The sequence below is a fragment of the Macrosteles quadrilineatus genome, unplaced genomic scaffold (assembly GCF_028750875.1).
Source record: "Macrosteles quadrilineatus isolate MER2022 unplaced genomic scaffold, UCM_ALF_1.0 Scaffold_3__2_contigs__length_128488019, whole genome shotgun sequence".
Classification (NCBI taxonomy): domain Eukaryota; kingdom Metazoa; phylum Arthropoda; class Insecta; order Hemiptera; family Cicadellidae; genus Macrosteles; species Macrosteles quadrilineatus.
Genome location: NW_026542596.1, coordinates 16,708,918 through 16,721,973, shown reverse-complemented (window position 1 = coordinate 16,721,973; position 13,056 = coordinate 16,708,918). Strand labels below are relative to the sequence as shown.

At 36.9% G+C, this 13,056-nt stretch overlaps 1 protein-coding gene across 1 annotated transcript in view; it reads left to right on the top strand.

The window, feature by feature from the left end:
• The window catches only part of LOC128990841 (vacuolar protein sorting-associated protein 41 homolog), a 36,029-nt gene that overhangs the window by 10,229 nt on the left and 12,744 nt on the right, over positions 1-13,056 (top strand). The window contains exons 6-12 of the mRNA XM_054413455.1: positions 15-172; positions 1,739-1,948; positions 2,915-3,020; positions 5,765-5,913; positions 7,570-7,724; positions 10,156-10,340; positions 12,088-12,268. Of these exons, the coding sequence (XP_054269430.1) occupies positions 15-172; positions 1,739-1,948; positions 2,915-3,020; positions 5,765-5,913; positions 7,570-7,724; positions 10,156-10,340; positions 12,088-12,268 (1,144 nt within the window). The remainder of the gene's footprint in view (positions 1-14; positions 173-1,738; positions 1,949-2,914; positions 3,021-5,764; positions 5,914-7,569; positions 7,725-10,155; positions 10,341-12,087; positions 12,269-13,056) is intronic.

Below are 13,056 nucleotides of genomic sequence, written 5' to 3'. Positions count from 1 at the left end.
CTTATTGTTAACAGTTTTGAAGGTGAGAAGTCTCGGTGCAACCTCTGCTGGAAGGACGCCACCACTCTGCTGGTAGGCTGGGTAGACACCGTCAGGATACTGAATGTGCGACGTCGCACTCACACGGAGATGGCTCTCACTCCAGACTGGCCTCAGTTTGTGGTTGAGATCGGTAGGTAAATAGACAAATAAATATTTGGGTTTAATGTTCAATGATACCAACATGTTACTGCCAAAGTATTCAATACCTGAATCTTTTAGGCAAAGTATGAAATGGAATAGTAACAATAGGATTTTATATACTGTAACGTGCCTATTTTGAGGGGAAGTGGGGGGGGGGGGGTAACTAGCCTTTTTAGTTGTCTGGCCTAACCCAAGGTAAAGCCTACAATCCCTAACTAAGGTTATATGTTTGAAAGCTAATCTTAGTTATAACTTCACTATCTATGATAGGCAGAGTTTTAATTCTGTATTAGTGTGAAATAAACCTTACAGAGTTTTAAAAAGCATATTAACTCACCAGCAATGTGTTTGGCAAGCTAAGACTAAACCCGGCTTAGTACTTCGACGACACTTTCTACACTTGGTAAACGTGCAGATACCAAATAATCCATCTTTAGGCACATTTTCATATTTCTCTTAATGAGGAAAAAATTATATATTTATTGAAAATACTCATTTTTGTTTTGGAACCCTTAATTAGCCTACATTAATATGATCTACACAACTCATGCGAGCAACCTGAACCGCCTCCGCAACGCGGTCCGAACTCCGAAAAATACTAACATGTGTCTATTCAGACTAGTAGCAGAATAGGAAGATAATGTCAACTTCCCCTCTCGCTCTCGGCTCCCCCTACTTGCCACTACAGCCCCTCACACCCAGGCGTCACGAAGAAACACACAAACTCTAGACTGTTTTTAAGCCTCAGACCCATGTGGTATGGCGATCTTTGGTAAAGTCATAGCTGATGTCTTTGATACTGCAAATTATTTTTTGAACGTGTTGGGTATTGATGAATAAATTGATTGTTTATAAATAATTGCGGATTACTCTTGGAGTATACAAGAATTTTATAAATGTAAAGTAAAGGTATTGTTAAAATTACATAGGTTTGTTTAATAAAGCGGTTTACATGATATTTATTTGTGTGTGAATGATAAAATTCTTAAAACTTCTTTTGAATCTTAAAAATAGTTGAGGCATATTATGTTGAGCCCCATAACTCAATGCCATATCGCATAGTGGAAAAAGATATGGCATAATAAGTTATGATATTGGTGTTAGAATTAATTATGTAATGATGGACAAAACCCAGGATTTCAATTAGGCTAAGGCTTTGTTAGGAAACGATCATAATACTATGAAGCACATTAACAAACACATATCAAACCCACTATGTTAAGGACACAACACATAAAACATTTTATAGGGAAGAAATACAAGTTCTGACGATTTATAATTGTTATTATTATTATTTTTCGTCGTTTACAGTCTGCAGGTTTGCCGAGGCGGGGGTATTTTTAGTTGGTTTTGGTTTTGAGGTTTGGATTTGAATTTTCTGGTTTTGACCGCCACTACCTATTATACTTAAAGATATTAAGAATATGTTTTGTCTTTAACACATTCACTGGGTGTTTAGAGACTAGATACAGAGGAGTGTAGCCTACATGTGGTAGAATACAAGGAAACTTCATAAAAAAAGCTTAAATTTAATCTAGAATGTTTGCAACCGCAGTGCTGTCATTCCAAACGGACTTCTTGATCTGTGGTGTGGGACCTCTGGATAGTCAGCTGGTTGTGCTGGGTTACTGGCGTGCAGACGACGGAGCCCAGCGGCCACAGCTACATGTGCTGGAGCCTAGACCTGGGGACTACGGCTCAGTGTGTACTGACAATCTTAGCCTGCGTGGTTACACGGAGTATACCTGCAACGACTATTTTCTTGGTCAGTTATAGCTAGAAGATTTTTTAACGGACATTTAGTAAAAGTTCCTGAACTCTGTAGTTCCTGTACTCCATCCTGAACGTTGTAAAACCAAACACCATGCAGCTGAGTTGTTCATTTCAACATCATCAATTATACAGTAGAGTCCCAATAGTCCGAAATGGTTAGGACTGGGCCCATTTAGGATTACCGAATATTTCAGATTAAGCTCGCCTAAATGTTAAAAAAAAATTTTTCCTATGACGTTAGGCACGAGCCCGGGATTGTTTTTCACATTTCATTTTTTACATTAGGCTAGACTTGGGGTTGCGGCATTATCACTTAGATAAAATGAAAATCCATTTGTGATTTGGCGGGATTTGAACCTGGTACCTCTGGGGCCAAAGCCCCATGCTCTAACCACTAGACCAGCTCGCTCCCTCAAGCAAAATGTTAACTAAAATAGTCTATACAACAAGTCTACCTCGCCCGACCGCTACAGAATACTTCAAGGCGGTACAACTAACTGTCGTTACAAGACAGTACTACAGTCTCGGCTTTTCCCAATATGTGACAGCACGCACTGGGTCATCACTTTTTGTGTCTACAATAAATTGCATTAATGTCATCACGCGATGGTGTGCTAGTAGTTTTGACTTTCCCCGATAAGTGACAGCACGTAGCCCTACTGAAAAAAATTCACAAAAAAAATTAAAAAATTCTTTTTCGGTTTCGGATTAAGCGGACTTTCGGATTACCAAAGTTCGGATTATCGGGACTCCACTGTAAATTTATTTCTCCTGCATTTTACTTGTGTACATAGTTCCCCCATTCACAACCTTTGAAGTTATCCAACCATCCAACCTGGGTCCTGTGAGAGTCAGTTAAGAGAATGTGTACTGGAATAATACTTGATTCTCATTATTGAGTACTACTTATTGAGAACTCAAAAGTTTATAACTAACTAACTAAACTGGCCTGACTTAGAATGTCTGGTGGAAGAGAATTGCTATCTGGTGATGTGTCCCAAAGATGTGGTCGTGGCGACGCCAGTCGACGCAGACGACAGAATCAGCTGGCTTATGGACCACTGGTATGCAGGCTTAAATATCTGTCACATTACGTTTGTTTATTACTTTCTCTTCCCTTTGAAGAAAGTATTTTGTCAAGATTTGAGCAGTGGCGGCTGGTCCATAAGGATACTGGGACGGAGTCCTCCTATATTTTCTAGACAATAGTAAGATTAATAATAATAAACATATAAATATAATTTTTATTCCTCCATTTGAATATACATAAACATTAGCAGGGTGAATGTTTTTAGGATAGGTGATAATGGAAGCAGCATGTTTTTGCAACAGGTAGTACACTGGGATTTAGTAGATATGAGTCCGAACTTCCATATAAACTGCATGGAAAAATTGGACCAATCATAGCACTGCGTCAGGCTTTAATGCAATAAGTATAGGGCGTTTGGGACTCTGTCGAAAAAGTAGTTTTAACTACTGTATTGCCACAACAAGCGGTGAGCGCTACAATCTGTCGACTGTCAATATCTGTCAAATAAGTGAAATGCAGTAGTTAGTGATTTGTAGAGGTTATGTTCATCATACCTCCGGTATTCGAGGTGTTAGTTAATGTAACAACTATTGTTTCTCTAGATGTGTTGTTCAGTAATGCTAATGAATTATGAATTCTATTAAAAATCTTTCTGCAAAGTATGCAACTGGTGAGGACAATTATAAACAAAGAGACGATGAAAACAATAACAGTATAAATAAAACAGTCTATATCCAAATACCCCCGCCGCAGCAAACCTGCAGACTAAGCGAATTTCAACTTGTCTGATTACATTATTACTACAATATTTCCATAAATAAGACATATTTATTCCCAATTATTTAAAAAAAACATTAGATTTAAGGAGTGCTTAGGTTTGCTGATACCGGGAAGGTAAAAAGTGTTTTTTGACCATACGTCAACAGTAGGGCCTATAGGATGAAATAAATAAATTTGCCAAATTTTATCAACATATAAACAACAACCAATATAATCAACATAATAAACAAGTAAACTACAACAGTTTTCATTTTCTCCATAGGAATAACATGGGAATTTTAAATAACATTATTTTTTAATTTTCTCCGTGACCGTTAGGCATACAACAGAGCTTAAATATACTAAATTGTTTCTTTTTTTAAGCTCTAAAAATTCTTTAAAAAGAAATTGCAACTTTTTTTGTTTTTAGGGTCAAAAATGGGAAAAACCCATTTTTACCCCATAAAACGCCCCATAAACCCTCGTTCCCATGGTCCAATTATGCTGCTTCGCGAACAAGTTCATTTAAACGTAGGTTTACATGTTTGTACCAAATTTCATCTAAATTGAATCATTTTTGCTCGAGTTATCGCGCTAACGGACACACATATATATATATGAATTTGAATGGATGGCGTTTTTGGCCTCTAGGGACTTCAAAACGAAAAATTATATCGGTCCCAGGTCCAGGTCTTACCATGAGTACTACTGTAATAGTTTATTCCCTATATGGGAAATTTGCTAAAAGGGGCCTAAACTGATATTTAACACGTTCGGTGCGGCCCATCAAATGGCAGGCGAAGCCCCAGTGTGGCGCAGCCCGCAGCGTCGAAATAACCCGATTGCCGGGTGATTAACTTTCAAATTTTGGTCTCACAAATAGCAAATAACGTGCAGTGATGTCTTACGACGAGAGTCAACGTAGTTCGCTAAAACACCAAACGATAGCAGCACTGCTTGGAACCTAGCCGGTCCCATTGTATTGCCAATTGGAGGTAGAAAGACGGGACAAAAAGTTGATTTTTAAGCTTGCCAGATGGGGATTTTACGGGAAAATTTACTACCAACCTACACCACAATAAAAAGCAAGCCACACACTACACACTAACGTGGTATAGGTCCACCTACGAGCGACACTAGAGCAAAAACGAAAATAAACTAAAGGCATTGCCGAGCGTATCCTATCGATTACGGTAGCACCCTAACACCCGCTCGGCCCGTATCCGATCGGATACGCCTGCAGTGAACGTGTTAAATAACTCAATTTTTTAAACATTTATCCTTCCCTCGATATATACTACTTTAACCTACCAGCCGCCACTGAGTTTGAGTTTATGTTGGAAATATTTATTGCGGTTTTAAGAGTGATGTCTCCCTGAGTATGTATGTTTGTGTTTGTCAGTTATGTATACAGAGACTAAAGCCACACCATTGATCCAATTTTGTGAAATTTGGCAAATATAGTGTCTCATAAAAGCTTGTATTTCCACTAGACAAAAAATTTTCTTTCCTAACTCAATGTCTAATTTCCTTTTATTTTGTTAGAATATTTAAGAAACACATTACAAGATTTGTAAAAAACACAAAATAATTTTCTTACACTTTGATGAAGTGTAGCAAGAAAATTGCATGGATGCTCACCTGATAATTAAATTTACTGCTGGCTCAATTCTCATAAAGTTTATAGATTTTTTATGGTTCAAAGCCGCTTTTGGCTTGAATAATATCACCAACTATTACAAAATCAGTATTGAGACACGCCTGGATGTATTTTAACGCAAAATATGAATGGAAGGCGAGTGGATGGAATGAGATGCCCTGAGCAGCTTTTTACTGACTAAGACCATATGTACCATTATTTAAAAGCGCAACAATCAAAGACAGCTCACCTTAGTTTTGAACAATTTAATTTAATTTAATCTGCTGACATTCTGAGGATCAAAACTTTGATTAGTAGGCAAACACTATTACACTCAGCTACCTAGCTAACAGTATTGTATAGCTTGAAAATGCTTACAGGAAGTTTGAGGAGGCAATGGTAGCAGTTGAGAGCAACGAGAAGGAAGTCCAACGCTACACCAAGCTGAGCATTGGACAAGCTTATCTGGATCATCTGTTGTTGCTGGAGGAATATGAGAAAGCTGCCCAGTTGTGCCAGAACATCCTGGGTAACTATCAGACACCATCTCACACCATGAAAACACATCAAGCTTTGTGAGACTTAATGAAGCTCATTGTGTGCAAATTTAGTCTGTTTAATGTACGTGAAACCATAATCACAATATATAATAGTATATGATAGTTATCTTTCGTCTCATAGTCCATTTTAAAGAATCTGATGATTGGTACTTTTAAGGAAAGTTATGTGCCTAATTAAGGAGTTTTTTTTTTTTTTTTTTTTGAAGGTCGGCCCAAAAAAGGTTCTTATCAAAACTGGACTGCTTATTATAATTTAACTTCTGTTTTAATGAACATCACTCCACAACAATGTTCAGGAATGGTTAAAAACATGCAAAGACGAATGGAATGTGTCAATGGTGGAATCTTAGTTTTACGATAGAGTAAGTTTGTACAACTAATAAATAATAATTAATTGCCGTGAGGCGTGAAATTATGAGTACCTTATTTTGGGCCACCCTGTAGTTCAGCTAGCTTTCGTGAGAAAAATAAAGTCTAGGGCTAATAGATACAAATAAATATGGTAACATCACATAACAATTTATTGTCCTAAAATATAAAACTTATTCTTAGAGTTGATTCATAAGTTTTTGTATTTGATGAAGTCCTATGTTGAAACGAAATATAGGTGTTATTTGACCTTTACCTTATAGGCTATTGTGTTATCTTATTAGTCCCTTGACTCTTATTTGTTACATATGCTAGCTCTCTATCCCTTTCCAATGGAATTCATTTTTACCTTGGTAGCTAAAAGTAGTTATAGTAGTTAGAGTAGTTATAGTGCACCCCTAATAATCGGAAAGTCTGTGGTTTGATCCTGATAAAAGTCATTAACTTTTTTAATTGTTCGACACTGGACCTAACTGTCCTTGCTTATTGGGCTTATAATAAACAATCTTAGCTTAAGTAGCATCTGATCTTAGTAACAAAGCCAAATAAGGCACCTCACTCATATTTCATTCATACCTGGGTAAATAAAAAAACTTAGTTGTGTCCATCTTGAAATACAGTAGAACTTCAACTATCCGAATCAATTGGGATCATACTTACTTTCGGATATTTGGATTTTACCAAAATATGGGGTATTTTACAGGAAATAGCCCAAGTTATTACTATTGGGATCGCAGAACGCGTCTGATAAGTTTTTACAGTTGAAAAATTCACGCTTTTGCTGGGATCACGAAGTTCATTATGATTTTCTGTGGGAGACAAAATTATGTCTACAAGACTGCGGAAAATTTTCAAGATTTTGCTGCCATCACAGAAAAATTATGAAAAAAAAAATTATGACGATGTTTCCATTTCCATGACCGCAGGAGACAATAATGATGTATATGGGACCGAGCGATATGTTAACCCCAATTGACATTTTGCTGTGATCACCGAAAACGATGATGATATTTCTGTGACTGTGAGAGACAATGATGATGTCTACAAGACTGCGGAAGATGTGCAAGATTTGGCCATAATCGCAAAAAACGAGTAACCGAGGGAGAAGACAATTGCGTCTTCATGACCGCAGGAGAGGTTTTAGATTATGTCAGGATCAAAGTTTTTGCCTTCTTTAATAACAGTTCTCATTACCTGCATTATTTGAGAGGTATTTTTTCTACACATCTAAACCTAACATTAAATGTTTGTTTAAGGTACAAACAAGAGACTATGGGAGGAGGAGGTGTTTAAGTTTGCCAGAGTTCACCAGCTACGCACAGTCAGTCCTTACCTGCCTATCCATAGCAACTGCCTCGACCCCTACATCTACGAGATGGTTCTTTATGAATTTCTCAAAATGGACCCTCAGGTTTCTTGCTTTAAGTATTCCATAGTATATTACAGTACAAAAGAAATTGGCATAATGTTGACCAAAAAGTGCTGAATTGGAAAAACGCCACGCCACGTCTTGGGGAAAAAAATAAAACTAAGGCATATAATATTACACTAGTGGCTTGTGAGGACATTAGTCCCTAAAAAGCTCAAATGTAAAACAAATTATTCTAATATTTAACAAACTCAGAATGATTGTAAATAAATACTGGTTTATTAAGGTAGCTTTGGTCTTGTGGTTAATGGTGGTAAAAATGCCAAAAATGGCTTCCCTGATTGGAATTTTTGGAATTGTATTCGTCAAATATGAAAAGGCAAATAAATGTATGTTGAGGTAAGCTTAGTTCTAGGTCAAAACCGCTTATTTAGCATCTCTTCCCAGTTAATATTTCTAAGTTTATGCTCCTTTTGTAAAGGTTTAACAAAATTGGTGTAAAGTGAAGGCATCCCATTGACCAAACTTAACCCTAGATCTGTTTCTGGTCAACATAAAAAAAAAAAAAAACAATTAGTGTAAGTTTATGTGGTGGTATTCCTCTTAAAGATGCGTTTGACTATATTTTATCAAAATAGGCCTAATCATCGACTGATTCCTAACTCTTTTGCGACTGGTTAGGGTTACATTACACAGTTATCGAAACCAATGGCTTAACGTAATTAGCCTACTTTTCATCAGCATTGTCTTGCATATTTTTAGTTAGTTTAAGAAACGTAAAGAAATGGAAACTATCTCTAGGTTTTACTGTTATGTACGGATGCTCTCTTTACCATATATACTATTCATGCTATGCTATATTGTTTAAACCTTTTTTTTTTTGTTTTTTCTTAGAGCAACAGTAACAGTACCTGTTTAAAATCTCATCCAAACAACATTGTTTTTCCACCCAATGGAACCTGTCATAGAATTAAATTATTAATTAACAAATATATTGCTTGTACGAACCTATTTCATCTTTATTCCCATGTTATTTTCTAAGAGTAGCCGTTGAGGTTATTCCACTTCATGCAAAATATTGATTAAACACTACAATAAATCTCAAATTAAAAAGGTTAGTAGATTTACAAAGAAAGTGTAGATTAAATCTTGAACATATGTTTTATATGTTCAAGATTTAATCTACACTTTCTTTGTAAATCTACTAACATTTTTAATTTGAGATTTATTGTAGTGTTTAATCAATATTTTGCATGAAGTGGAATAACCTCAACGGCTACTGTTTTAAAAAAAACAAAGCAGAAGTTGACCTTTTAATCTTGAATCGTTAATTATTTAGTCAATGTGGTAATTTCATGTTAAACATTCCTTCAACACACAAAATTATCTTCAAATTAGAAAGTTCATTCAATATTCTACGTTCAATTCTTTTGATTTGAGCCAGCTCCCATGATTCTACTACTTATCATACGCTTAAAAATACACAAATTTGAAAGGTTTCACAGTAAAATAATTTATTTCAACTTTCTAATACGTAACTAAAAAGTCTTGATTATTATAGGTAACGTAATCCCTAGTTTTATATAGTATACAGTAGCCTAAATTGCAGAATTGACTGGCAATTAAGTCATCCAAATGTCAATATTGCGTGCCGGCTTAGTGATAAATCACGATCAGCTGTATTGAAGTAAACAAAAATCAGCAGTAAATGGCTTCTAATGCTATTCTTATGGAGAATATTTTACGTTATATCTAATTTTGTGTTAAACTTTTGGGAATTTAACTATTTTTCCCACCGTCACGGGGTTGAGACCTTTAATTTTAGCCCTCTCCCGTCGTTCTATGACTTCCCAGTCGCCCACAATTTTGACGCAAAGAATCGGCTTACGTAATTAATATATAGATAGATTTTTCTCTTCATTCTCATATGGACAATACATTTAGAACACCATGCCACTGAAGTACATAAATTCAACTTCTTGACGAAAACTTTAAAATTATTAACTATATCATTGTGCTGACTGCCTGGCTAGCGGCTTGGCTATTAGCTATCGCTCCGGTTGTCAGGTATGCATCACTTAATGTCTGAAAGTAGTGCCACATCAACATGAAAAAGGCAATGTATAGTTACGCAAACTATAGAAGCTAATGAGTACTATAGTTCACCAAAAGGGTTGTAAATGACACTGGCATAGGGTACTGTGCAACTTAAGTACTAATTATGAGTTAGCTAGTAAATCCAAACTGGTTGTTTTCGGTTGCCACCTTTATGGGACTGTGTTTTAAATTCTTAACTATTTTAAAAACATGCTGTTTTACAGGATCTTAATCACAAAACATACCTTAACTTTGCTTACCTTAATCAGAACTCAAGTTCTAGTGGAGCACAATAAAATTTGTATAGGAAATTTAGACATTTGGAATCAATTGCCTACCGGTTGGCGGTTCTATTAGTTTCTGTTTAAATGTGTAGGGTTTTTTGGAGAAGATCAAGGAATGGCCGCCGACACTGTACAAGTTGCCTGCAGTCGTCAATGCCACCCTGGAACATCTGTTGGTGGTCAACCAATCAGACTTCAAGTCCACCCTGCTGGAGGCCTTGGCATTGTTGTACTCTTACGACAAGAAATATGACAAGTCCCTACAGATGTACCTCAAGTGAGTACCAAAAAATCCCTCCCATGCATTAATTTGTCATTAGGCCTATCTCATTCATAATTGACTTTTAGAGATGTCACTACAGCATACAGGGCCGGCTAGAGGGTGGAGCAGGGGGGCCAGAGCCCTGGGGTCCAGGGCTCCAAAGAGGGCCCGGCCCGGTCAGATGTAAGATGCTTATAATCTGCTAAAGTTAAAAAGTTTAGTATGGTTTTCCAGTTCACTAAGTATTAATTTAATTTTTGACTTGAATAAAGTTGCAAATGAAAGTGTGTGAATTAATCAAACCAGCAGGCATTTTAGAAATGTATTGTTATTCGTATAACAAAACGACACGGAGGTGGCTGGACATGACCACGGCTGACGGGCTGGCACACTGTGGTGCACAACTACTGATAGACGATTGATATTCGCTGATGCACGGTAAACTACTGCATGTTTTGTTTTAGCTGTCAGTCAGTCACTGGATGCTTAAGTCAATATTAAAAGTGATTATTAAAAACAATTTATATTAATCTCAAGTGTATATAAATCAATCAGTTTATATTTTATAAGCCTTGTCTTGTATATTGTATGGTGAAAAAAATTAAATAATAATTTAGCAAAATAGGTGGTCCAAGATAGCTCAGCCGTGGTAAGTGAGGGCTCTCGCTAGCCCTGACAGTATATTGGGGAATCAATACGGCAATGGAGACACAACGCGACTAATTTGAATCTGAATATGAGTGAAAGATGTGTTTACAAAAAGGAGTGAGATGCCTTTTGTAGCTTTGTACTTACTAAAATAAACTGTTTACTGTTTGGTATTCTTCTGGGCTCTAGGCCAGAGTAGGTTTGAACTGATGGAGCTAGACACAGTATTACAGTAGTGCTGTGTTTTGTGTAGGCTGAAGCACAGAGAGGTGTTTGAGTTGATTGCCAAACACAGTTTATACAGTGTCATCCACAGTATGATAGAGGAACTGATGGAGCTAGACACAGTATTACAGTAGTGCTGTGTTTTGTGTAGGCTGAAGCACAGAGAGGTGTTTGAGTTGATTGCCAAACACAGTTTATACAGTGTCATCCACAGTATGATAGAGGACCTGATGGAGCTAGACACAGTATTACAGTAGTGCTGTGTTTTGTGTAGGCTGAAGCACAGAGGGGTGTTTGAGTTGATTGTCAAACACAGTTCATACAGTACCATCCACAGTATGATAGAGGACCTGATGGAGCTAGACACAGAATTACAGTAGTGTTGTGTTTTGTGTAGGCTGAAGCACAGAGGGGTGTTTGAGTTGATTGTCAAACACAGTTTATACAGTGTCATCCACAGTATGATAGAGGACCTGATGGAGCTAGACACAGTATTACAGTTGTGTTATGCTTTGTGTAGGCTGAAGCACAGAGGGGTGTTTGAGTTGATTGTCAAACACAGTTTATACAGTGTCATCCACAGTATGATAGAGGATCTGATGGAGCTAGACACAGTATTACAGTAGTGTTGTGTTTTGTGTAGGCTGAAGCACAGAGGGGTGTTTGAGTTGATTGTCAAACACAGTTTATACAGTGTCATCCACAGTATAATAGAGGACCTGATGGAGCTAGACACAGAATTACAGTAGTGTTGTGTTTTGTGTAGGCTGAAGCACAGAGGGGTGTTTGAGTTGATTGTCAAACACAGTTCATACAGTACCATCCACAGTATGATAGAGGACCTGATGGAGCTAGACACAGAATTACAGTAGTGTTGTGTTTTGTGTAGGCTGAAGCACAGAGGGGTGTTTGAGTTGATTGCCAAACACAGTTTATACAGTGTCATCCACAGTATGATAGAGGATCTGATGGAGCTAGATGCAGACCAGACTGTAGCGTTGTTGTTGGACCATGTAACACCTGATGTTGTGGTCAAGCGACTCCAACACAACAAACAGAGGCTTTATCAGGTACTTACTTGTGGCCTTTGTTTTTAAACTTGCTAAAAATTTATAAGTGAGGATGGGTTTTAATTGGTCCAAAATAATTATTTTTCTCTTGTGCTGTGACCCAAATACCATTTGATGAAAGATTAAATTTGGTTTTTAACACGTTCGCTACTGCAATAGTACGAAATTTTCCATTCACATGGACCAGCGACGCACATATGCGACGGCCGGTTTCCACTCATAGACTGTCGTCGCATATATGCGACGGCTAGTCACATTAAAATAGACTGCCGTCGCATATTTGCGTAGGGGTTATAATGTTATTAAAATGCTTATATCTTTGTAACGGTCTATTTGAAGGCACTGAATTCCCTGCAGTGGTCTACAGAGATGTCTGACGCACAACTGCGTCGCTCGGTCTGTGTATATGATGATTGGTGACGTCATAATGATAGTTGAAAAAACTGGTCTTTACTTTTCTGCATTACTGTATGTATGTATGCAGTATGTATGCTGCATTATCCTATGTAGCTTTTATATTTGTTCAGTTTTATAACTGTTCTTGAATAATCTATTTTGTTTACTTACTTTCACCTCAAAACACAAACAAAAATGGACTGTCGCATATATGCGACGTTTGGTCTATTTCAAGAAAACTATGATAATTTTTACTATTGTCTTCGCTGAAGACTGGGCGTCGCAAATATGTAACATTATAAAAGGTTATACAAAATACAAAAAAACAAGAATAAATTATTTACAAACACGATTGTAGCGTATTACAATGTAAATGATTGCTGTTTTACAGG